This window comes from Piliocolobus tephrosceles, chromosome 11 (assembly GCF_002776525.5).
Source record: "Piliocolobus tephrosceles isolate RC106 chromosome 11, ASM277652v3, whole genome shotgun sequence".
Classification (NCBI taxonomy): domain Eukaryota; kingdom Metazoa; phylum Chordata; class Mammalia; order Primates; family Cercopithecidae; genus Piliocolobus; species Piliocolobus tephrosceles.
In genome coordinates, this window is record NC_045444.1 from 30,706,382 (window position 1) to 30,734,314 (window position 27,933).

The following is a 27,933-nucleotide window of genomic DNA, read 5'->3' on the forward strand; positions in this document are numbered from 1 at the left end:
TGCCACAGGGGTTTCCACTTGCAGTGATCTAGTCCTTCTTTTCTGCTCTTAGGCACACTTAGATGCAGGTGGGAGTTTGCTCCAACAAATTGGTTATTTATAATATATAAGAAGCTAAAGACTGTATAATTTTTCTGTTGCGTTGGATCATTTCATCAGCACTCATGAATTTTGAGTTTGTAAGTTATGTATTTTGTTTCCGGTGTGGTCTAGTCATAGAGATAGTTTTATCTCCTACTTTCCAAATGTTGTTTGTTTCTTATAAATGGTTTCACTGGCTGTTTAGTTAGCCAGGGCCTTCCTAACATTATTCTGCAATGATGATGATGATGATGATGATGAGAATTCTTCCCTTGTTCCTAAATTTAATGAGAATATCTGTAGTAATTTCACAATAAGGTGAAGCTGATGAATGATTTAAGAACTCTTCTATATCATGGTTAATGAGTAATGGGATTTCATTTTATCCAATCAGATGTCTTCATAATAGTGCTGGTATTTGGTGATTTCACAACTATGTAACTGAGATAAATGCATAATTTCCTTATTTTCTTGTTATCCTTATCAAATTTTGATACCACATATTTAATTTTTAAAATTAAAAAACTAGCCAGGCGGGTTGTTGAAGCCTGTAATCCCAGCACTTTGAGGCTAAGTTGGGCAGATGGGTTGAGTCCAGGAGTCTGAGGCCAGCCTGGGAAACATGGCGAAGCTCCATCTTTACCAAAAACACAAAAATTAGCTGGGCTTGGGGGCACATACCCGCAGCCCAGCTACTTGGGAGGCTAAGGTGAGATAATCGATTGAGCTCAGGAGGTTGAGGCTGCAGTGTGCCATGATTGCACCACTGCACTCCAGCCTGGGCAACAAAGAACCACCCTGTCTCAAAGAATAAATAAGTAAAATTTTAATTTAATTTAATTTAAAAACTACTGTTTATTATTTTTAGATCCTAGAATAAGTAATATAAGGCTGGAAATTTTGTTCTTTGAAAACTTAAAAACAAAACTCATTAGTTAAAATACCATTTTGGCCTTAGAGCCATGTTTGGAGATAATTTTTTTGTAACATATCCAATTAATTCAATATTTACTTGTATATATGGATTGCCTAAACTTGGTACAATTGATAAATGTATATTTTATCAGGAAATTGCCCAATTCATCCAACTTAGCAAACTAATTAGAATTAGGCATTTTAATCTTCTGTGACCATCTTATCAAATGATTTTGTTAAAAATTGTGTAGTTGTTAGGAGTACAGGTTTTGGAGTAAAGGTGAGAGGATTATTCTTTGAAATTCCATCACTGATACATAAGAAGCTTTGCTATAATAGCAAGTGAAACCCCCAACTTCAGTGACCACATTTATAAAAAGAACAGAAATAAACACTTTAGAGTTTTGTTTTAAGGATTAACTGAAGTAATAGGCAAAGCTTAAGTATAGTGTCTGCTACAGGAAAAGTACAAAATACATCACAGGTATTTATCATTATAATTTCAATCATTGTTTCTCTCTGGATTTTATTTGCAGGAAATTCTTCTCTTCTTTTATAATTCTTGAACTTATTTAATATTTCTATTATCTTTGTCTTTTATAATAAATCATTTTCTGCTTTTATCTTCACTATTATCTTTCTTCTATTTCCCTTAAGTGTGTTTTCTTTTTCTAACGAATTGAACTCTTGGTTTATTTTCAATTTTTTTCTTATTTAATTGTAAAAATATTACAAGGCTGTGATTTTGTCTCTTCATACCACCTTGGCTGCATCTCATGAAAGTTAAAATGTAATATACTAATTTTCATTATTTTCTAAATTATCTTTAACTGTTAACTTTTATTTTTTTTTTGGTCTGAACAAAGCTATTTAGAAAAATTATAGCAACTTTTCTAATGGTTAGAGTTTTTGCTTGTTTTGTTTCTTTAGCCTTTTATTATTATTTCTTATATTATTTTATGTTAGACAGTGTACCCTACATAATTTCTGCTTTGCAATATACTAAAATATTTTCTGAAACTGTACATGCCTATTTTTTTCTGCATGTTTTATAAATATGATATATTCTATATTCTTTGTAGAGTTTACAGTGAAAGTATATTTTTTAATTTAAGTTTATTTTTTCTATTTATTTATTTATTTATTTATTTATTTATTTATTTATTTATTTTGAGACAGGGTCTTCCTCTGCCACCCAGGCTGGAGTGTGCAGCAGCATGACCGTGGCTCACAGCAGCTTCAACCTCTCAGGATTAGGTAATCCTCTTATGTTGGCCTCCCAAGTTGCTGGGACTACTGATGTGCATTACCGTGCTCAACTAATTTTTTGCATTTTTTGTAGATATAGGATTTTGCCATGTTGTTTGGCTGCTCTCAAACTCCTGGGTGCAAGCAATCCATTTACCTTGGTCTCCCAAAGTGCTGAGATTACAGGCATGAGCCACTGCACCCAGTTGAAAGTATATTTGTTAATTTAACTATATTAGTTAATTTTCAAATGGTCTCTATTTTTCTCTTGATCTACTCAAGGCATCAGTGACAGAGACCAGTGTTAGTCCTCTACAGAAACTGTTTCTGTACATTTTTAACATTATGTATTTGATTCCATTTTGTTAGCCTATAAAGATTTGTGGTGACCTTTTCACTACTTTATTTGAAAGTATACTTTTTCTGTATAAATGGCTTTTTGTAATTAGATTGCTTTTCCTGCAATATGCTTTTGGTTTAAATTAATATTTTCATCTCTACAACTGAACATATGGACAACTTTTTCTGGGTAAAAATAAAAGATATCTGAAGAGACTGGAAAGATCAAAGTCCATCATGATATATTTAGTGCAGGGTAACTGCCCTTGTTCTCTTCTGAAGGGAACATCTTTGCCTAAAGAATTTTCTCCTGACATGCAGGTGATAACATGCAACATTAGCATGAAAAGTTGTGAGAAGGAAGGATTTGCTCTTGACTAGTTAAGAAAGAGGCTTAACATTCACAAATTTCTTATGAGATTAGACTTTAATACGTAATAATCACCTTTGTCAATGAAGATATATTTGGCACTGTGGGAAATAATTGCAATTTATGGAAATGTTTTGAACCAAGGAAAGAAAAATAAAAAAGATTTCTAATCAGAGAATGGTAATATGAAGTCGACTCACTGTGCTGGAGGGAAGAGGGATCTTGACCTGCTCATCCTCTGGTCTTTCTCTCAGACAAGACTTTGACTCCCTAAAGTCAAACTTCATCATCACCATTCAAATTCTTTTTACATAACACTTTAAAAGAGAGATTGCAGTTCATCCCACTAAACTGTGATGAAAAGATACCTTTTCACAACTATCATTTTTAGATATCTAACTACATTTACGAATTCTTGCTTAATGCTGTTTTGTTTGTTCCTATCTTCTTTTTGCAGTCACAGATGGTAGAGGACAGGACTCTCTTGAGTTTAGTTTGCTGTGTAGTAGGCTTAGCACAGAAACATGCTGTAAAGTCTATCATGACATGTTGCTATCTCCTTTTACAAATATTACCCTTCCATAACTTTTCTCACTTTTCCCCCCAAAATGAGCAGAATAATTGATTGTAGTCCAAGTGTTAGGTAGAAAGGTAATGTATAAAGGACAGGGAAGTTTTCACTTTTCTTTTAAATCTTCAATCCTGGGCCAAAATTATTTAAAAACTGTATTTGACAGGGCCATAATATAAATATAGTTTGAAATATTTTCATAAAATTTGCAATTGCATAGTTAGTTGGGTGAGAGGGAGTAGCGTACAGTTAGGTTAGATGTAAGTTGCTGTATCATCTCATCAAAGGAATCTAAGTAGCCTCTTTGTCTCAGTCTATCCATTAATTTTCAAATACATTTCAACCACTTCATAATCTACTGATTACTGAATGAGCTATTATCTATGTAGTCTGATTTTGGTGTGTGGGGGGTGCACTTAAAAGAAAATTGTCTTGAACATGCAGTACCTGGTAGAGGTTTGAATAAAACAATGCCAAAATATACTGGCTCTATCTCAGGAAATCCAGGATCCCTGAATAATCTGTAATTAAGGAGGAGTTGGAGGAGTAGTGCTTGCATTATGTAAAGGAGGGAAACATAATTGAATTAAGCAGTGGAAGAAGGGGAAGAAAACAAAGATCAAAGCCAAGTAACATCAGTTCCTGTTCTTGGCAATGACATTTATGATGAAAAAATTTCTTTGTTATTTTGCATATTATACCACTCTTCTTCAAATGGATACACCATTGCAAAATTTGTAATTTACACAAAGTTCCTTTGAGTATTTGAATGTTAAAGGAAAGCTTTACCAGGTTTAGCTTTAGGAGGTCTAGAAATCTCTCCTAATACTTCCTGTGTGGGCCTTTATGTTGGAACATGAAAGCAGCTGACAATGTAAAGAGAAAGAAAACCCTTAAGAGTGAACATAGTTACTGGTGTCCCACACATAAACTGTGCAGTTGGGAGTAGCCTCAGGGGGCCATTTCCAGGGAAAGCCTCACCTGGAGAGGTCAGAACCTCAGGATTTTAAAAGCAAGGGGCATGCTTCATTACAATGTGGTCTGGAGGTGAGCAAACATCCCATCACTCTGTAGAGAGGCTGTTTCAAGGCTCACCCAAGTACTCAGCATAAATATACAAGCAGGAGGCCCTTTAGAAGGAGTTCAGACAAGTTATATACTACCTGAATGCGAGCCAGGCCAAACTGCTCGGGCCTGAATTAAAAGGAAACAGTTTATAGGCTGTAGGGCCACTTACCAATCCATCTTTTTCACTGGGGAGAAAAAAAATCCCTTTTGCAGAGGTGATGAAAACCTGTATTAAAAGGTGACACAGAAAAAAAAGAAAAGAAAAAAGAAAGGGCTACGCCAATTGGTTGAGTATTTCAAGAAATGAGAAAAAAAAAAAAGCCAATATGATTTTTAAACTATTTAAGTGGAAAGGGAAAAGAGGGAAGAATAATTATGGTATATTCTATGGTTAGTAATTCCAGGCCAAATAATAATGACAGCAAAGAACACTTAGAAAAATTTAAGAATTCTGTTATTTTAAGTAAACATCTGTTTTTATGATAGCTACATATATGAATGTGTTGATGAACCCTCTAAAATGGTGTGAGATCTGAGGTTTGTAAACTTCAAACACAGCCAATTAAGTAGGCCCATAGCTAAAGCCAATGCTCTTGAAAAGTCTAGGAAGGAGAAGTCTAGCCAAAGCACAATTTATGAATTGGTAATTGCCCTGTTCTATTATGAATATTAGTCTGTAAATGACCTTTGACATACTTCAAGCTCCCTTATACCCAAAAGCCCATGGGCACTTGCAGATACATGCACACTTCAATGTAGATCATAAATGTTTATTACCATTGCCCATTATAGATTGAAAATAGAAGGCACAGTAATACACATACAGTATCATATTAGTTGTCTTTGAAAAGCACCCATATAGGACATATCTTATTCTTTTGCATTAATATAAAACATATAAGAGGAATTTCTACATGGTTCTGTGACCAGAAGGGATGGAAATGTGTTACCCCCATCCCCCTATAAGATAGGACTTGTTGACTCAATTGCTGGAAGACAGTCTCCATTAGTCAGCTCCTCCAGGGTTTCCAAAGTTTATGTGAGCTGCATGTTCCAAGACATGTTCTTGCCCCACCCCACTCCTTGCCCTGATACAATGATTGATTGAGGTGGATGTAGATATCCCTCGTATTCTGCCTAAGGCAGGAGAACTCTGAAGGGCTCTATATGCACCTGAGCTTTTGGCCAAGGTTTTATTAGACCTCCATGGTTGTTCAATTTCTCCCTCTGACCAATTCTACCTCTTATTCTGACATACTTGACTTGCCAAAATCATTCTTAGTACCTTCTTCCAAGAAACCTGGAATATGGTCCTGGAAATAGGACCATATTAAAAGGATTTCAGTAAGTGTTTTGTGCATTGACCTTATTTTAGAAGTTGGGCAATCAAATTACAAAAGGAAGACAACCTACTTAGGTTGAATAGTGAATGACACATTAGATATCAGGGCTATTTTCTAGTCTTTTGATTGCCACTCTATTCTTTTGATTATGAGACTTATCAGGGATATTCGATGAGAATACGTAACATTATAAGTTGTATTCTACTACCAAGTGAAAATCTAGGCTAACAAGTAACTATAGTTGCATATTAAAATTATAGATAGGGTAACTAATAAACTAGAACATAAGTGCATATTAAATAACAGAAGTCACCATTGGCTCTACCTTTCTTTACATTTTTAGTAGAATTATGTAGCTAGAAGGGATCTTGGAGAACATGTAATTCAAGTCTTTCAATGGTACACAAGCAGAAACTGAAACTTCATGATCTCAGAGTTAAACATGAAAAGCAAACAAGATACTTTGAGAAGAAGTAGATAAACCCAAAGACAGTCAATGCATTACCTGGTATTTGGGGGGTAGGTATGGAGTTAAGGACAATACAAGGTATTACCTTCAGGTGGATTCATCAGGTTTTTAGATAACCATTGAATAATAATACACATTTACTTCCCTTAACATGGAAAAAGGGCAGATGAAACTATATGACTTGTCCTGTTGTTATCTTAGTTTCATGTATTTCAAACCTTTAAATTGAGTCAAATATAATCATTTGTATCATGGATGTTTATTTAGTATCCAGTATGTGCTAGGAAATGTTCTAGGTGCTGGGGATACAGTGGTAAGTAAACTCCCAAAGTCTCTGACCTCATGGAGCTTATATTCTGATAGAAGATGTATGATAATTAAGTAAACAAGTAAGTAAATAAATGTAGCTCATATATATTAAACTGTCAAGTATGATTTAACAATAAAAATGAAGTAAGATAAAAGGATAGTATAGGTTCTCTAGAGAAGCAGAACCAATAGGAAATGTAGATAGATGGATAGAAGGATGGGTGGATGGATGGATAGATAAATAGATGATAGATAGATAGATGGATGAATGTACAAACACAGATATATAGAAAGGGACTTATTACGAATGAAGGATTAGCTCAGAAGCCTGTAGAGACAGAGAAGTCCTATGATCTAATGTCTGCAAGCTGGAGGCCCAGGAAAGCCAGTAGTGCAGTTCCAGTTCAAGCCTAGAGGCCTGAGAACCAAGAGAGCCAAGAGATATAGGTTCCAGGCTAAATTCAAAGGCCTGAAAACTGGGGGCCAATGATGTAAGTTCCAGTTAGGTTCTGAAGGCCCAAGAACCAAGGTTGCTAATATCCAAGTGTAGAAGGAAATGGATGTCTCAGTTTGAGCAAAGAGTACAAATTTGTCTTCTCTCCACTTTTTTGTTCTGCTGGGGCCCTCCACAGATTGGATGATGCCCATAACCATTGGTGAGGGTGATCTTCCTTACTCAGTTCACCAAATCAAAGGCCACTCTCTTTAGGAAACACCCTCAAAGACACACCCAGAATTAATGTTTTTTGAGCTTCTTGGCATTCCTTAGATCACTCATGTTGACACATGCAATTTACCGTTACAGCTGGGTGTGGTGGCTCACACCTGTAATCCCAGCACTTGGGGAGGCCAAGGCAGGAGGATTGCTGAAACCCAGGAAATTGAGGTTGCAATGAACCAGGATCATACCAAGGCATTCCAGCCTGAGTGACAGAGCAAGACTCTGTCTCCACCTCCAAAAAAATACTTAACCATTACAGACATTGACATGGCAGAATATTCTAGGTGGGATTGTAAAAGTTATATTCTGGAAGGTTAAATTTGGGTAGGAAGGTGGTTGAGGAAAGAAAGTGAGCCATGCAAATATCTGGAATGCAATTATTCCAAATAGAGAGTAAAAGCCCCGATATAGGAAGGGCTTTGCGGTATAAAGGAATATGAAGGCAAAGGTTGTTGGAGTGCAGTGAATTAGTTGAAGTATGATAGGAAATTAAGTTAGAGTGGTTGTCAGAGCCTAAATCTCATGAGGACTTAGAAGCCATGATAAGGATTTCGAATTTTATTCTAAGTATAATGGGAAGGCATTGGAAGGTTGAGGGTAGGAACATGATATAATATATCTTTCAGAAAGGTCACAGACAACTGTTTGGAGGCCAAATTATAGAGAGGAAAAATATCATAGAAGCAAGTAGTATGAGGAATACTGAGAGACCATTGCAGTAGTACAGAAAAATGATGGTACTGGCTTTGCTTATGGTAACAGCCTTGGAAATGATACATTGTTAATTTTAAATATGTTTTGATTAGGAACTGACAGTTTTGCTGTTGATTCAGATTTGGGGTGTGAGAGAAGGAGAACAGTCAATGATGACTCTCAGGTTTATTTTTCTGAGCAACTGAGTAGATGCTGGTTCATTTACTTAGATGGTGGCCACTATGGGAAGAAATAAATTGGTGCCATAAGTAAGCATTGAACTATTGCCAATGGTTCCTCTGTGGCATGATTAGGTTTTCAGATCTCTTCTGACCCAGTTATGGCTCTGCTTTTGGTTCTTAGTGCTCCACCATTTAGTTGTTGTCAAAACAGGTACAAAACAAGAATCTGACATGCTAGAGTACCAAAAGACAGAGGAAAAAAAAGGAGAACTGGAAAGCATAAGATTGTAGGATAGAGAAGCAATGATTGTGGTGTTTTTTTTTTTTTTTTTTTTTTTTTTCTGGAATAGTTGCAACAAAGCATACGAGATGTTCTGCCCTTCTATAAGGAATGTAGAAAATATAATACAAGGTTTCTTTTAAATTCTATAATGTTCCCCATTTTTATTGATATCTTCCTAAAATGAAAGAGAAATGAATAATGCAAATAACCTTTCTGATTGCAATTTTCATTTCTATTCCCCAATTTTCATTTCTATTCCCCACAGCTGTATAATATTCATTGGCAAAATAAACAAATATAAGAAAATTTTCTGATTACCCTCTTCGCCTCACAGCATTTCCCTGCTGTCTTTGGTAAAGGACTGCTTTATGGCTTCATGTATGTTTGTGAAAAGGAATGTTGGTTGCAAGTATTTGAAAGATTGTGTGTTTACATTTAAGTTTCCTTCGAAATCTCAATCACACTACTTAAATTAGTTTGTCTCAAAAAATACTGATAAGGTCACAGATATTACCTCAGCTAAGATCCTCTGAGAATTTGAAGCCTCACTGGGACTCAATGCGAAAAGAGTAATATTTGAATAGTTGATATTGACTAATTCTACCACCTACCATACCATCTCTCATGCAACTAGCAACAAATTCCTAAAAAAATACATTCTTTGTCAGTTCTGCCAAGATGAATATGCATTTGCCTTAGGGAAGTTTTGCCAAAAGCAGGACATGTTGGTGAGAAGCCCTTATCAAAATTATCATCCCATTATTATAATGATTATCATCATCACATTATCATTGTCATCGTCATTATCTTGGGGTGGGAGGCAAGAAAAGCTTGTGATAAGATGATACATTTCTTAGACACACAGAGTGTTTCTAATCTCTTTTCCACACGTCTCATAGACTCTGTGCCTTGAGATCTTTTAATATGCATGTTCAGAGACTAGTGGTTATAATAAAGCGAAGCTTAATTGATGTGCTGCAGTAATATGTAGCTCCAACTAACTCTTATAAAGTGACAACCCGTCTACAGAGAAAAATTCCAATCCTTAATTATTATTAATATAGCTATCTACGTGATGTAGCTCTGAAGCCATTTCAATGGGCATCACATTTTCAATATAGGTCAATTAATTTCATATTAATTGCTGTTATTATGTTGCCCCAATTGACCTATTTCATATTTGCAAGGCTCCAATGTAGAGGAGAAAAAGACAACAAAGCAAACCTTCCTTTTAAGCTGCTGTAATGTCCCATCTTTCTGGAATAGCAGTCAGAGTAAGGATTTTGCATGAAAGGGCTTCAGGAAGTTACAAAACTCCTTTACATGGCCTGTTGGATCTGTGTACAATTTCTAGCATTACCCAGAATAAATACCAGGAGACTGGTGTGGTTTATACAAGAGTTTATAGAGAAAAAAAAAAATCCGCCCACCAGCTCCCATGCTGAGGATTACAACCAGGTCCCTGCTGCCAAGTTCTGTGTTTAGGTAAAGCATGAGAAAATCTGCCATTTTTTTAAAGTCACAAAAGGGTTTCTATAGTATGGAGCGGTAAGAAGCTGACAGCTTTTTATGCATAAAAGGCAGCTGTTCCTTCTCAGGTAATATTATTAATAAACCCGAAGGTAATGTTTGCTCTGAAATATGTCTAATTGAAATAATTTACTCTGACCCTTGGAGGATTATGAAACTGTTTTCATCATGTTCACACACAGCAAAATAATTATGAGATGCCATATGGAAAAGCCATCATGTGGTAGATGTCTTTCTGAATCTATATTTTTGAAATGTTTCCCACAGATAAATCATATAGCTAATTTACAAAGTAGAGGTGAGCAGTCCCTTTTCCATGTGGAGATCTGATGTGAAATGTTTGCAGATCCAGAATATTAACAGGGGCGTTGACATCAGTAATTACTCTAGTTATGAGACATTTTTCACAAAGTATTATGAGAGCAATACTTAGTTATACAGGGACAAAAAAAAGTATGAGACTTTTTACATCGTGTATGAAATATGTAGGTACCGACAGTCTCAGAAAACAGTGTGGGCACATTGGTGACTGAGGTGCTTTTTGCCTGTAGCATAAAATCTGTCTGGAAAGTTCCAGCAGTTTCCACTGAGATAGCACATTTGGCAAGATGAGGCTGAGTGTGGTATGTAAGGACTTTCGGGAAAACTTGTCAGCTTTCACAGGGAAAGGTCCAAGTGTTTATGGGAACTATGAAGTGGTGTTGGGTGGCTCTCAAAGGGATCTGTGGGGTCACTGGGGACAGGCATTTGAAAGCTTTTTGATGGAAGCTCTTCTGAACTTATCAAAATGGTTAAAAGTCTGGCTGTGAGTCTCATGAGAGCAGACTTTCTTGTGAAATTTCTGGTATGGTACTTTCCTGCCGGGGTGAGAACATCTTAGGAGGACAGACGTTCTCATCATATTTTAATTCTTGGGATCTGTGTCCCTGCTAAACCCAGGAAATGGAGAATCACAGGAAACAGCATTACTTTTCAACCTCTGGGAAGTTAAGATCACATTTCTCTAGAGTTTCAACTGTTTAACTAAATCAACTTGCCTAACTTCCTGACCATCCCCCCTCCCACCACCATAAAAATGGTGGGGCACAAGAACAAAAAAGGGAAAGACAAAAAAGAGGATATTTGAAAAGTATTAATTCACTTTTCCATAAGTTCTTAGTTTCTACAGACTTCTAGCGAGCAAGAAAATCAACAAGGTAGTAAATTACAGCTTGTTAACCCTGTTGTACTTAGAATACCTAGTCTGCTTTTTCTTACCTCTCCCTCAGGGGTATCAGAAGCCTCTTTGACCCTTAGTGTTGTCAGTTATGTGAGGGATCTCCAGCTGTCTATTATTGGATTTCAGAGAACTTGGTCACAGTTGCAGCAAATGAGCACTTTCTTCTTCTAACAGCTCTTTTGAGGCAGACAGTGGGATGTGGATCATGAGTCCGGTCAGTCAGTGTCATCTCACAATTAGCTAATAGTTGGCACATGGAAATCCTAGTTCCAATCCCCTTGGGTCCTTGCGGGAGCCTCCCATTTGTTTACAGCCTCATTTTACTTCCATTCTCAGCATTCAATTATCCTTAAACTTTCAAAGAAAAACAAATTTACATAAAAGCTCATGTAAGTGTATATGATCTACAAATATTTACAAGGTTATTTTAGAAATGCATGACAGAATTTTTTTTTTTTTTTTTTTTTTTTTTTTTTTTTTTCAGTTTTCCAAAGTTGCAGTCTACCTTCCAAAACAGAACATGGGATTTAAAAAAGAAATAGTGAAATGAAAAACTGGAAACCTGACAAAACTATGAAACTGCTGCTATTTTCTAATATATTTCAGGTCAAATCCTTGTACTTCCCATTTTTAAACAACTGCCAAACCTTCATTTTTGTATCTACTAGACATCTGTGCTATTGGTTAGCACTATTTCTAGCTATTGACTGTCCTAAAATAAAGGTAACATATTTTCTGTGATTTATAGTCTATCATTATTATAGTGCAGCCTCTGAATGCATGAACTAGAGATTTATTGCACACTCGTGTCTTTTACCAGACTCATGTAATAAAGGTAAAATGTCTTGGCTTGTTGAGGGCTCCCTCCTTCAAGTAGTTGTCTTTTTGGTGCAGGGCGTGCAGCTTGATTAAACTACGTCAAGAAGGTCATTGACCAAACGTTGTCTTTAATAGTTTCCCATAACGTGTATTCCTCACAGGGAGCTTTTCTCAGCTCAGGTTATTTCCATTAATGTTCTCAAACCAAAAGAATGGTCGTTGCAGTAAACCGACAAATTCCCACATTTCATCCTTTATCTCACACATAAGTGATGACAGCATTTATATTTCTTCTGCGGTCTGGGCCAAGAACAACCAGATTAATGAGGGTATCTCTTTTTCATAAGTGCATTATACTCTTTCTTTGACCTTTTAAGCATGGGAAATTTTGGTTTTATAAGACTAATTAAGGAGGAGAGTTTCCCATCCCTATGCCACTCTGCTTCTCTTCACATTTCAACCCCTAAATGGCCAGCCATCAATGAGGATGCATTCAGTAAACATACACACAGACATATACACTCTACACACACTTTCACATCAACTGGAATGTTGTGTCTATAGCAAAGGTATAAAGCAAAATTTGCTGTAGGATTGCTTTCTCATGTTATGTCACACTCCACAGCACTTTTTGAAAGACACTATCACAAAAAGATAAACTACACAAGTATTCCAAGAAATATATTAGCTAACGCTAAATGTATAAAATTTAGGAAAGATAATCTGACAACCAATTTCCTTTTCAGAAATATATTGGTGATGTTTTCATGTGTTCTTACCCATTATTGATTATTAATATTGTAGTTCCTGATTCCAGATTATATTTTTATATGTGAATGGCTGATAACTATGTGGTAATAGAAACATGAGAATATGGCTAAATTCACAAAGCCAGAAACAAACTAGTGCTTCTTTCATATCCTTCATTCAGGCACCAAAGTGCTTACAAATTTTTATTTTGGACTCAAGAATCTCATTATGAGGTGAGTATTTTCCTCCTGTTTTTATTCCAATGAAATTTAGCCGATACTAAGGCAATGAATTGATCATGTGCTAAAACAGAATGTTGACAGAGGGCAGTTTCTCAAAACATTGCTAAGTGCACTTGGCCCGTTGTTCTCAGAGCATCAGAACAAGCAAATGAGAGTTGCCTTAAGGTTTCCCTGTTTAGAACATCACTTAATTTTGCCATTTCAGAATCAGGTAAAATCCTTTCTGGTAACACTTAAAACAGTCAGCCAAATTCTTTTATTCTATTAGAGTATCATTTAAATAAAAATATCCCTAGAAATTTCATTTTTCCTAATTTTTTTCTCCATTTGACAGGAACAGAAAAAGGAGCTAGTGTCTAACCACTTATAAGTTAATTGCAAATGAAAAAGAGGACTTAGAACTGAGGTATCAAGAAGGAGGCTGGGTATTTTCCCAAATCTCTAGTTTCTACTAAGCATCTGTCAAATAGGAAATCCCATTTTGCTATCCTACAGGGATCTTATAATGAACACATATAAAGAGAAATTTTTAAAATTCTTATTTCCAAGCTGCTTGTTCCTTTATCTAGTGCATTTCAATAAATTATGCCATTATCTATGCAGTTGCTTAAAATAAAAAAAAAACAAGCATTCTCCTTGATTCCTCCTTTTCTTCAACACCTCAATATATATAGCACGTCCTCTACTCTGTTTAAATCTCTTGGTACCTACTGCTAACACCCTAGCACCTCAATTTAAATCACCATTATCTTTTCACCTAAACTACTGAAATAACTGTGATCAGTCAGAGTCTAATGAGAAAACAGAGTCAATGCTTGGGAGTATGTAAGAAGCCTAAAATGTATGACAAAGGAATTAGAAGAGCTGAAAAGCCAACCAAGGATGGTGTGCCAACCCACGTAAGTATTGCCATTCCTACACCTGGAGGGCGGAGGGAGAATGTGGTATTACCAGAGCCTAGGAACCAGGGCCAGTCAACTGGAGGTGAAACCAGAGGGAGAGGGGCTATCTAGATCCCTGATTAGAATTAGAACCATGAGAAGATTAGGCCATTACTAGATATCCTACCAGAAGCGGCGGGAGGGTTGGAATGGGGGCCTGATTTATCCCTTCCTTCAGCCTAAACTCATACTTAGGGCTTCCCATTTACCCCACCTAGCTAGAAAGCAGTTGACAAAAAACCTTGGACATGTTTGTAAGAGCCAATTTCTGGCAAGCAGAGAAAGAGTGGGAAATGAATCTGTGAGCAGTAAGGAAGTAGAAAGTAAGGAAGTAACACAGTCCACCCCTTTTCCTGTGCAGCATGCATTTTTGCTAACCATATATTATTTATTCCCATGAAACAATGACTTCATTCTTCTACCTGATAAAATGCAACCCAAAGCACAAATGAAGATGCTGTCACACCTCCCCACAAAAGGGACACAAAAAGTCTGATCTTCACTATTCATTCTCAAAGTTGAAGGTGGTCAAGTGATACAATGTCCTCTTCATCAGTTTCTCAGAGTGCAGTGATTTGTGAATTAAAATGAAAATCTATGCATCATGAACACTCCCTCATAGATAATATGAATAGAGAAAGAGGAAAGGGCAAAATAGAAATAATTTGTTAATATATACATAATAAAAGCAGGCAGAGCTAGCATCACCCTCATCTCTGTCTCTAATCATGAGTGTGCGCCTTCCTTCATTCTTTTATGTTCCTCTTGCCCTCAACCAGAACCTCAATTGGTCAGGTTTTTTTTTAATCTGGCTGGTGAACCAAGACTTCTTTCCTAAAGGGTTGGAACCCTTAGTGATTTTGGCTTTACTGGATAGTTGCTTTTTGATTTTTACTACTAAGCTTGAAAGTATTAAGGGAAGATGACAGTAAATCCCATCATGTTTCAGCAAAACAATTTTCTGTTGTTAGGATCAATTCCCACAACCCCTTTCTTTGACTGATGGTTCAATGGCAGGAGAAGCCCAAAGTATATCGACGTGGGGGTTTCAATTATATTTCGAAGAAACAATTATTGTGTTATTAATGTAAGTATTTCTTTTTTTGGAACTAAGACCTCTAAATCTGCTGAGTATGAAGTTATAAAGACAGCAAAAATGATACAAATAAGTTATTTTGTGTATTAACAAAAATGGTAATTCATTTTTCCCATTTGTTCCAAATATTTATATTCAGGCTATGAGAGAAGCAGCACCTTATAATGGTTCCTTGTTCAAAGCACCCAATATTCCTAGGATGTGGTCTCCCAGCTGATTTCATAAATGAATTATCAGTAATTAATTTCATTGTTCCATTAGGTAAGTTTTCTTCAGACAACAGGGTACACTGCAAGACAAGTAAATTTAATGGTATAAATTCCTTGCTGCACATTTTGCTGTGAAATGAGCTCCAACGCGTCATGGGATTCTATGAAGATTAACAGTATGTTTCCATAAGTTCATGAGATGATAGTGCTGGCAGAAGCATAGCAAATCCATGTATAGAATAGATATCCATCTAATGAAGCCAAATTTCTGCCCCTTCCAAAATGGTTCACTGTTGATTACAGAGGACCACTGTAATCAACCTGCCACCCGAAAGCTGCTAATCCCTTTGGTAATGATGCTCTGTCAGGTATTAAATATCGGTCACTGAGGTTGTACGTTAGAAACTGTGTTATGGTGATAAAGTGGAGGTGAAGACTGTGCAGTTGAAGCCTTGCATTGCCTCTGTCTGTCATGATGGCATCTTTGTACAGGGGCCCATTGGATAAGCACTGGGGAGGGATGCTGCCTGATAGCCTTTGCATGAATGATTGTGACAATATGATTGATGAGAACTTCCTCAAGAATGGATGTCTTTCACAGAGCATTTTGCACAGGACACAAACATCTTCATGCTTTATGCCCAGTTTTGGTACATTCACATGACTTTTTTCCCAGACAGTGCTCACCAATCTTCTCACACTCTTCTTCCATTTCCTGGCCAACTAGCCACCCAACAGTGAATTCCTGTAAATCAATTTAAACCTCAGGCCGTTTCTCTTCCCAGGCATACTAAATAACAAGACTTCCTCCTCCAAGTTTTGCCCATGAGAGAGGATATCTCTTCATCACTTTTCTTTACGGACATCTTTGGCTGAGGCTGCAGTAGAATAAGCAATCCATGGCTGGCCAGTACCAGCATATGATGTGACACCTTCGTAACCAGGTCAGTTTTTTTTTCCTCAGCCAAAGGGTCATAGGAACTTCCTCACAGGTCACATGGGTGAATTGAGAGAGGCAGTGATAGTGCCAGGTATTTCACTTGAAAATGAAATCAATTATATGGTACCCTTTCAAAAGGCTGCCTCTCTCTTCTAGTCCCTGGAATTATCTACTTGTCACTCTTCTCAGTCATCACATCTTAGGGGGTGTTAGGAAATCCTCCATTTGGAATATCTTTAGCCCTTCACATGAGTGCTATTTTCAGGGGCTGGGAATTGCTTTATTAAGTTTCCTCTTTGAACTCTTCAGTAGGTCTGCATATTTTTTTTTTTGACTGTATAGACTTGTAAATTGTGGAGTCCTAATTTTTGAATCGGATCTTCACCTTGAAATAGAATTTCTCTGAAGAGTTCTTTTCCATGGGGATAATTGTTACCCTCATTGGTCAAAGCACACATAGGCAGCCGTCTGGAGGTGGGACCTGGGAAATCCAGTCTCCAGCAGTTTCCTCATTTCTTCCTTAGTTCCACTTCTATCACAGTAAATTTCCAGTGTCTCTGCTATTGCTCAAAAATTGATCTTGGGGAAGAGAATTTGTATTTGATAATTCCAGAAATCATGAGAATAACTGATGCTGGACATTTTCCAACAGAGGACCTGAACTTCTTGGCCGTTTGCTTTGTGTTTCACACAGGACTTTACTCTGAGGAGGACCTGTATCTGTTGGAATCCTTAGGGCAAGCCACATAAACAAACTCTGGATACTTGTAGCAGAAAATGAAGTTATTGAAGACTATTGTGGAGTTTACTATGAGCCAGAGAACCAGGCTGGGGGGCTGTACCACTTAGAATGAGATCCAAACTCACACCATAGTTCCACCCTTGAGGTTGCCATGTTGCTGCTACCCCTCCTGCCACCCCACCACTGAAGCTTTGGATGCTGGATTCTGGACACAGCTGGGAGAAGTGTTGCTTATTACCATTTTAATATGTTTTCTTTCAAGACCTTTTTCAAAATATACATACATATTTTTATTTCTATTCAAAATGGAATACATTTTTTAAGGGTAGCAATATATTGTGAACATTTTCTTTCCTCTCAGAAACATTTTTCTATAATATAATTTATAGTGATACATAGTAAACTATCTCATAGACCTACCATAGTTTACCTAACAAATCCAAAATCATTTGTGCCATTTCTGAATTTTTATTATCTTATGTAATGCTTTAATGAACATCCTTGCATTTATATTTTATACAATTTTAGAAGCTGAATTACTGGTTCAAAATACATGACGATTTTTAATTCTTCTGTTGAATATTGACAGATTGCAATCCTGAGAGTTATCTTGAAGGATAGAGTTATGTGCCCAGGGTTCTTTTTTAAGAAGTAATTTGTAATGTGAAAGAGAATAGGCTGAATGTTTTTTATTCTCTTAGTCCTCCTCTTGTCATTCTGCAGAGTTTCACTTATTTGGATTCAAATTCTAATTCTAGCCTACCTCTCTTTTTATATAATTGTTATGAGGATTAAATTAGATGCATAAAATTGCTGCTTACTACATATATTGCACAAACTAAAAACTTTTCAAAGGTTAACTGTTTTTCTGGTTTGTTTTTAAGAGACAGGTTCTCGTTCTGTTGCCCAGACTGGAGTGCAGTGGTGTGATCACGGCTCACTACAGCCTCATCCTGCTGGGCTAAAGTGGTCCTCTTGCCTCAACCTCCTGAGTAGCTAGGACTACAGGCACATGCCACCATACCCAGCTATTCTTTTAAAAAAGACATTTTTGTTGTAGCAGGGTCCCCTATGTTGTCCAGACTGGTCTTAAGCTCCTGGCCTCAAGCAGTCCTTCCACTTCTACCTCCCAAAGTGTTGGGTTTAGAGGTGTAAGCCACTCCACCTGACCCAAAGGTTAACTATTATTATTGTTATTATTCTGTTTTTTTCCATTCACTTCCTCATTAATCAACTTTTATTATTTCAATGTTATTTTATTGTTTTTCAAAGACTCCTTATATTTACAATATTTGCATAAGAAAATTTACCCTTTAAGGACACTGAGGTTCCAAATGAAAATGATATTTTTAAGGCAAAACAATTATAGATATAAAAACAACTTTTTTCTGTGAATACTAGATTTCATATTATCCTTAATGTCTTTCTAGGAAGTAACCAAGTGATTTCTCATAAACTGGAAAACATTATTTCCACTGGTATTCTGAAAAAATAGTTAGGATTAAAAAATGTATTTTAAATTCTTCTTGACAGAAATCACTTATTGCAATTGCATTGCCAATTCATATATATATTACATATATGTCACCTTGACTTATGGTAACCTGAAGGGGAAATTTGTAGGTTTAGCAAATCCCTTCGAGTAACACCCACAGAACTGAAATCTTATTCCATTTCTTGGTGGTCTTCTACCCATCTAGTCCTCCTGAGGACCATAAAATCTATTGGTTCCTCTCCTAAACTGCTGTAAAATATATCCTGTGAGACCCAGGGGAAAATCTTTCTGAGGCTGAGCATTCCATGGAGACTCAATATTCCAGATTTTGAAATGCAGCTAGAAGTGGAAATGGATTTATTTCTCAAGATCTCTTTGTTCATAATTAAGGATATAAAAAATAGAGTTCAGAATGTGAGTGAAATGTAATTGAAAAGGAAAGCCTTGATTTTACATATAAAATATCTTTACCAGATGGGTGAGGTAAGGTAACTTAAGACAATACTTAAAATTCAATAACAATGATGAAACTATGAAATACAAAGCTTCTGGCACCCATAAGCTAGTTTCTAGAAAGAAAGTTATCATATATTGTTAATGTGTTCACACACTTAACAAATATTAATGGGTTCATTACATTTAAAGCATGAGAATTTCCACATCATTCAGTGGTGATATTAATAATAATTCAGTAATCATTAATGATGTATATGCTGTTAATAACCACACGGAAAAGTTGATTTTCTGTTTTCTCTGAGTTCACTTGACTTTCCCTAATTTCTGAAGAATTCATTCTTTTCTTTGTGTGCTAAGAAAGAATGGTGTTAATATTTATTTAATTTTAGTCATTCATTTAAATATAATCTATCTTGTTTTAAAATGTATTTATGGCCAATGTGTTTCTGTTTGTTGTCAAGAATTCTTTAATAATTTGTGTATTTTTCTAGCAGTATTGTCTTCCATTTATCCCTCCGCTCATTGGGAAAAATTGCTGATTTCTTTCTTTCCCTTCCTCAAAGCCATCAAGGATAGAACACAATCCCTTGTGTGCACAATAAAATATCCCTGTGGCATTCAAAGTCTTTGATAACATTTAATTTTGGTCTTGGGTCACAGTGACATAGACTTAGTTATCACATTGACACTCACTTAATTAAACCTTTCTGCGTGATTGAAAAACCTGGTTCTAATGTCCTGAGTTCTAAGATCTGTTTCCGCAGAAAAAGCCCATTTTTTTTTATTTTTTATTTTTTATTTTTTATTTTTTTTTGATTGTGAATTCAAGGCTTGTGTTCTTTAACTGTATTCTGGAGAGAAGGGAAGACATTCGCAGTTTTTGAGTATCTACCATATGAATTTTTTTCTCTCAGTAATCCTCACAGTCACCTTTTGTTTTATTACCTTGTCCATTTTAAGAATGTGTAAAAAGGTGTAATGCTAATTAGTAAAGCTGAGATTCAAATCCAGCTTTGCCTTCATTTATTCAAACAGCAAACATGTATCACATGCCTCATTGTATAAGAAAAATTGTCCTAAGTTATAGAAGTGCTGTAATGGTAGAAGTGATTGCAAAGTTGCTTCATACTCTGCAATACTATTGCTGAAACTATTTTAGGTATGTCCTTGGTATTTCTCAAAGATTAGATTTCTAATATAGTAAAATCAAATTTAATTTGCAGCTGAATCATGCACAAACTAAACAGCAGTAAACAAAAATACACTGATCGTGTCTACACTGCCATGGCCACTAACAGTGACAAGGTCTTCATGTAGTCTAGTTTAGTCTGAGAATCTGCAGCCTGGAATATTTAGCTGAACTCAAAGCAAATACTCAGCTGTATGTTCCAGTATACCCATAGCCAGAGGTAGATTTTCATGAAGCTGATCGTATGAAACTTAGTTAAACTTAGGGTCCTGGGAGAGGCCCTAGTAATAATCTTTTTTTCTTTTCTTTATTTGTGAAAGTAAGACAATTTATATTTATTTTGTTCATGGACATATTCCAAATTGTACAAATTTTAGTCTGAACAAATCATTTATCCATGTCTAGTTGTACTAATTTTAAAAATATTGACCTACTTATATAACTGGTTAGTTAGTCCTTAGGCATTATCCCTACACTCTAGCTCCAAGGGCCTCTCCTTAGAAATCATCTGGATAGCTTTATGATGCAGCAACGGAAAGGTTATATCAGCACAGCAGGGAGACTGCAGGACCATGCCCCAGGTCCAAGGGTGGCATCTATTTGGATTGGTTGTTACATGTGCTATATCAGTGGTTAAATATTTGAATATCACCCCAAGTAAACCTGAAGATCTAACTAAATTTTAAAACTCTCATAGCTATTGAAGGACACTCTTAAAGCAACTCCAACTATTTGTCAGGATATATTATTCATATGTAGAATAGCTCTATATGTGTGCATATATACAGCATGATTGTGTGTGTGCGTGCGCGCGTGTGTGTTTCTGAGTAGAATAGCCATAAAGGAATGTTCAACATTAAACATATAATGCCAAGGGATCTTCTGAGGTATTGGTATTGTCTGTTTCTTGATCTGTGTGCTGATTATAGAGGTATGTTAAATTTGTGAAAATTCAGGAAGCTGTACAATTATGTGCAATTTTGGCATTACATTATCATTAAATACAAAGTTTTAAAAAGTAGAGTAATAGTTTTCCAAAGAGGTTGTACTAGTTTATACTCCCACCAGCAATATATTTAACATAGGCCTTTAAAGGGAATTCTAAAAGAAAATACAAATATATCCGTAATTTTACCAATAAAATACATCTCTTTTTAATTTGTATATATTCCTTACAATTTTGGCAATTTTAAAAAATAATCCTTTTTTGAGCTAAGAAGAGAGAATGAAGACTAGTTAGATACAATCGCAGCTCATTGTCATGTGTCTACAAATAATATTTACTAATAGAATACTAGATTAAATTTTCCTGTTTGTTAACTATATCATATCAAAATGGCTGTGTACATTTTTACAAAACTTGGAGTCTACGTTTACGATGACTTGACCTAAAAGCCTAGTTTACCTAGCATATGAAAAATTCCTCTTGTAAGTCACACAGTTTTGCAAAGACATATGTAATTATTATCCAGAGCAGCTCATGTAATGCTAACTCGGAGAAAAAAAGACATATAAAAGCAGGTGCTACTGACAGAAAGAACAAGCTGTGTTTTCAGCACAACCTCCAATTGGAATGACCCAAGGCGGACACTTCGCACTCGCACTCCACTGCTGTCCTCCTTCCTACCTGTTTTTTTTTTTTTTTTTTTTTTTTGGTTTCTTTTTCTGTCTCCTTGTCCTATTTGGAATTCTCCCCTGTGCTGTCCTGAGCTGCTTCTCTTCTTCCTACCTCCTTCTTCTCTAAGCGAACTCTTTCAGTCCTGTTTTTCAAATGCTCTTTTTGAGGGATGACTCCCGAATCACCTTCTCCCAACAAATCTCTCCTGAGCTCCACACCTTCCCAGACCTTCTACCAGCTGCTGATCTGACACCTCCAGTTTCACACCTCAGGAGCAGTTAAAACTTAAGATCTGTTGATTCCTACTCTTCCTCAATCAAGTCCTGCTTTCTCTTTTATTTTTATGTTTTGGTAAGTGATACCATCTTCCACCTAGTTGTTTATTCTATTTATTTATTTGCAGACAGAGTCTCACTCTATTGCCCAGGCTGGAGTGCAGTGGCATGATCTCAGCTCACTGCAACCTCTGCCTCCTGGGTTTAAGCCATTCTCCTGCCTCAGCCTCCTGAGTAGCTGGGACTACAGGTGTGCACCACCAGATCCGCTGTATTTTTAGTAGAGATGAGCTTTTGCCGTGTTGGCCAGGCTGGTCTCAAGCTCCTGACCTCAAGTGATCTGCCCACCTCAGTCTCCCAAAGTGCTGGGATTACAGAAATGAGCCACTGTGCCCAGCCTACCTAGTTCAAGCCAGAAGCTTCCATATTACTTTTCATTTTTTTTCTGTCTCAAGCTCCATATCAAATCCACCATAAAATCCTAAACATTTAATTTTGCAAATGTACCTCAGGCTTGGCCACCTCTTTCCATGTCCTCTGTTGTCATCTGCCCTAGTTCATGGTTGTGTCATTTTTGGCCTGGATTAATAAAATATGTTTCTCCCTGGTCTCCCTACTTCTTCATTTGTTCTTTCTAATCCATTATTCACCCTGCAGCTAGAATGGTTCTTTTAAAGGGTAAATCTGATCATGCCACTTCCTGGTGCAAAACCCTGAATGACCTGCCAGTTCATGCAGCATAGAAGTTCAAAATCCTCATTGTGAACCATAGGGATCTACATGATCAGCCCGCTGCTACACTTTCCAGTGTCTCCTTCCATCTCTCGCATAGTTATTACTCTCCTATCACAGTGGTCTTATTCCAGTTCTTCAAACTAGCCTGCACTTTCATCTTCCCAAGATGTTTATATTCCCTCTTTAGATAGTTCTAACTCACTCTTTAGGCCTAAAACGAAGTGTCAGTTTCCCAGAAAACTTTGCCTCACCTCATTCCCTTGCCTACGTCAAATCCCCTGACTTACAGTGTCTTGTGCTTTTCCTTCACAACACTCCACACTGGTTGTAGTTATACTCATATTTCTGGGATCATTGTCTTAATGTCCCTTTCTCTTGGGACATTAAGAAAACATTTTGGAAATATATAGGCTACTTGAGGGCAAGGGACAGTGACATTTTTTCAACCTGGCCTGGACTAGATGTTTATGAAAATTTACTGAGTAAATGAATGTGTCAATTAAGTATGTATTGGGTATCTTCTGTTCAGCATAGTAATTGTCTTGAAGGAAAAAAAATACAGATTCACTCAAAATAAGTTGAAACTCCTAAACTACCAGACCTCTAAACAATTAGAGGATAAAGGATGACAGTAGGCAATTAAGTGCCAAAATGTGTGGCACAGAGTGAAACTGCTAGAGGAGTACTAGGAAGGAAGAAATCATCTGGGATTCCAACCACTAGGCGAGTCTTCCCTGAATAGGTGGGGCTTCCATGCACGTAGAATTTGGTCACTTCAAATAACAAATATAATTTTTTACTCTCCCATAGCCAAGCCTTAATTATAACAATTATTGATTTTTTTACAGCAGTTCTTTTGTGGTTGTAAAGGGCTTCATAAATATGTTATTATTTAAAATTCCTTTTTCATCTTGACATAGTCATATGTTTCTTTGCTTTTTGTACCGCTGGTTTGAGTGACATCAAGAAATACTGCTTTTGCTCTAGAGAGACTGTCCTAAATTGGAGCCTTCAGAAGGAATGGCGTTCATGGCACCAAAGTGACACCCCCTTCCCACCCCCAGCAGCAGATGAAATATTTCAAAGGGGACATCTGCCACCACCACTGAGATTTTATGGAGTACCCACACATGTAGACTCACTAAAGTGGGCATGACAGCTGAAAAATATTAAAAGTGTGTGTGTTTTTAAAAACAACTTATGGTTAAGAATTAAGAAATGACTTTTAAATAAGAACAGAATTTTTTTTTGCAAGTGTGTACTTTTTTTCTTTCTTTCTTTCTTTCTTTTTTTTTTTTGTTGAAGACCCCACACTTGCAAAATCTTTTAGGTCATGTGTTTGCTTTACGAAACATTTGGCAAATAATAGGTGCCATGGGAATATATCCACTCCATCTGGAATCAGCAGATCCTCCTGGTTTCGCTGTACCTGAATTACCACCAGTCCCCATGGCTTACAAATGTTTTTGTTTTCTGTCTTTAATAAATTTTGGATGCAATAATTAAATGAAGGAGTCTTTAGTAAAATCAGTTCTTCCTTAACATTTTGTAAGGCAAATCTTAGGGAAGAAAGCAAATGCATATTTGCCAATTTGATGTTTACAAAAATGAAACCTGCATGGAATGTATTTACTTATTTTCTCAGAAGAGCATTTCCTTTCATAAAATGAAGCCCAGTGAATACACATTATTTTGGACCTAGTTCCCCCCCACCCCACCATAGTAGAAAACTTTTTAAGGGCATTTAATTTTATTTAGATAGTCACAAGTTATGGGTCATGTTGTCCTCACTTTTGTGTTCCTTTTAAAAATTGAACAGATATTGAAACTGGAAAAAGGATTTGGTTATCTGATCCATTTACTGTCAGAGCAAGATTGTTTCTTGCTATATATTTTTGGATTTTTAATTTTTGTCATCAACTGAGGATGGTTGTATCACTTCACAAAGCTTTCTAGATTTCCACAGCTTTAATTATTTTGTTTTGCTTTGCCTTGCTTTATTTTATTATATTTTATTTTATTTTAAGGGGGAGGTCATGTACAAAATCAGGCTTATAATCTCACAAATACAGCGTCCCTTGTTTGATATTTGGATCTTTCTTCTTTCATTTTGGCAAGAAATACTGTGGGAATAAGTGTTTCTGCCAAGTATCAGTTATTTAAATATTTCATTACCTCACAAAATAAAAAAGAAGATGGAAAAAAAATAGCTTCTTTAAGACAATTGGACAAAGACAAATTCCTGATCTATCTGAAGCCTGAGTTCTTGCCCTTTCTTTAGAACACTAGACTTTTTTAAAAAGTCCCTTTTAAAAGTTTTGCAAGTATTCATACTAGTAAATCCAGTTACGACAATTGAAGATAGTTTTCTAAGAAAAAAGTCTTGGTGTCAAAAAAAGAACTTTCTTCCTACGGAAGCAAAAACAAAACAAAATGGAATAGCAACAACCAAGAAAAATATAATAATAAAGTACTAACCTTTATATATTATTATTAGGAGGAAGAAAACACACACCACACACACACACACACACACACACACATTTTTCTTTGATCTTCAATAGCTCCTCTTTCTTATTACACATATCTTATATGTCTAATTGAAAAGACTCAAAAGACCAATAGTGGTAAGAAGAACTGGGAGTGTGTGTGTGTGACAGAGAGAGGGAAAGAGCCAGCAAGAGAGAGAGAAAGCAGACTGCACAAAACCAAAGATCCTATATGGAAATTAATTATTTTTATGTGCTAAATTTTTTTGCTTAATTGCTACAGAACACAACTTTATATTTGGTGATGAGCTTATAAATCTGAAGATTTTGACTGCTAAACATAGTGAAAATCTAAGTATATCTAAATAGGTCTAGTTTTACTATTAACAATATATTATCTCATGTATCTGGCAAAAAACATTTCGGCCAGTTGCTGTGGCTTAGGCCAGTAATCCTAGCACTTTGGGAGGTCGAGTCGGGCAGATTGCCTGAGGTCAGGAGTTTGAGACCATCCTGACCAACGTGGTGAAACTGTGTCTATACCAACAATGCAAAAATTAGCTGAGCATGGTGGTGGGCACCTATAATCCTTACTACTCAGGAGGCTGAGGTAGGAGAATTGCTTGAACCCAGGAGACAGTGGTTCAGCAAGCCAAGAACGTGCCACTGCACTCCAGCCTGGGCAAGACTCCATCTCAAAAAAAAAAAAAAAAAAAAAAAAAAAAATTCAAATCATTTTTAATAAAATACATTTATAGTTTTGTATTTATTTCATGTACCATTTTACAATTGAGGCGTGTATAGCTTTAGCTACAGGCTTGCCAAAACATAACTTAAAAAAAAAAGAAAAAGAAAGAATACATTTTGCAAAAGGAATCTTATTAGAATATTGCCTATAATGGAGAGGCATTTAAGATTGCTTCTTTTGGAACGAAATCCAGGGACTAATTACTGATAGTTTCAGAACGTCCTTGCTTTTAATCCATGTCAGCCATCTGACAAATCCTTAACGTGTATGTAAAGGAAGTATATTGTCTATTTCCAGTATATTATTATTTAATTATATTTTAATTTCCTAATGACAGATGGAATCCCTTTATATGCCAGCCTGTTGCTCTCTGTCTGAGCTTAAATTCCTATGTTAAAATAAAATGAATTCTTCAATTTCAGTCTAGAACAATAGTTTTCTGAATGAAAGGGATTTAGCCTGAGAAGCTGGAAATATTCAAAACACTTCTGCACAAAATTCTGTATATGCCATTGGATATAATTTGAATGTCAGTAACTTACACATCAGAGCTATCTCAAATATAAAGCTCTAATTTTAAGGCTGGGAACAGTGGCTCACCCTTGTAATCCCAGCACTTTGGGAGGCCGAGGCAGGCAGATTACCTGAGGTCAGAAGTTCAAGACCAGCCTGGTCAAGATGGTAAAACTCGGTCTCTACTAAAAATAGAAAAATCAGCCAGGCATGGTGGTGGGTGCCTGTGATCCCAGCTACTTGGGAGTCTGAGGCAGAGAATTGCTTGAACCCAGGAGGCAGTGGTTGCAGTGAGCCAAGATCACACCACTGCACTCCAGCCTGTGCGACAGAGCTAGACTCCGTCTCAAAAAAAAAAAAAAAAAAAAGTCTAATTTTAGTGGATGGAAAAATCATATTTTAGACATTGTTTTTTAGACATTGTTATTTAAAAGAAAAACCTTTCAATAGCTTACACTTATACTTTTTATATAACATGTCTCTTTTTAAAATATAAAACTCTTTTTTCATTGTCTTTGAAAACAAATTAAGGAATAAAAGATTCCTTTCGGCATAAATACACATTATTAGACTTAGGAGAAAAATGTAAGGTTAAGTACAGTACCAAATTTTTAGTTCAAGATGTTTTGTTTGTTTGCAACAGGATCTTGCTCTGTTGCCGAGGCCGGAGTACAGTGGTGTGATCACAGCTCACTGCAGCCTCGACCTCCTGGGCTCAAGTGATCCTCTGGCCTTAGCCCAGCAAGTGGCTGAAACAAGAGGTATGTACCACCATAACTGGTTAATTTTTGTAGAGACAGTTTCATCGTGTTGTCCAGGCTGGTCTTGAACTCCTGGTCTCAAGCAATCTACCTTCCTCGACCTACTAAAGTACTGGGACTACAAGTGTGAGCCACCACAACCACTTTTCGTATCTGAAAAAGTTTTGCTTATTAGACCTCCTGTTATGCCTACAACTTTATTCAGTAGCAAATGTTTTGCTTTTATTATTATTTTTAGTGGACATATAATGATTCTGTGTATTTATGGGGTACAGTGTGATATTTCAATACGTGTATACAATATGTAAGATCAAATCAGAGTAATTAGCATAGCCATCACCTCAAACATTATTATTTCTTTGTGTTGGGAACACTCGAAACGTGCTCTTCTAGGTATTTGAAAATATACAATAAAATGTTGATTATAGTGACCCGATAGTGCCATAAAACATTAGCACTTTTTCCTTCTATCCAGCTGGAGTTTCTCATCTGTTAACCAATCTCTGGCTATCCCTCTCTTTCCTCTACATTTGCTTGCCTCTGATAACCACTATTCTACTGTCTACTTCTATGG

The 27,933-nt window shown here is 36.3% G+C and overlaps 1 protein-coding gene and 1 long non-coding RNA gene across 4 annotated transcripts in view; both read left to right on the forward strand.

The window, feature by feature from the left end:
- LOC111546138 (putative uncharacterized protein encoded by LINC00269) overlaps positions 1-27,933 on the forward strand; it is a 160,896-nt gene that overhangs the window by 32,794 nt on the left and 100,169 nt on the right. The window contains exons 2-3 of one of the 3 annotated variants that reach the window (XR_002732659.1): positions 2,176-2,253; positions 11,826-12,058. Coding sequence is in view for 1 of the 3 variants with exons in the window: in XM_023217470.2 (XP_023073238.1) it covers positions 27,242-27,359 (118 nt within the window). In the remaining 2 variants the exon portion in view is untranslated. Of the gene's footprint in view, positions 1-2,175; positions 2,254-11,825; positions 12,059-27,241; positions 27,360-27,933 lie in introns of those variants that run through there. The other 2 variants (XR_002732660.1, XM_023217470.2) reach the window with 2 other exon arrangements.
- Positions 13,098-17,973, forward strand: LOC111546139. The gene is made up of 5 exons (XR_002732661.1): positions 13,098-14,051; positions 15,065-15,180; positions 15,329-15,450; positions 16,184-16,342; positions 17,033-17,973. It is a non-coding gene; the product is annotated as an uncharacterized LOC111546139 (long non-coding RNA).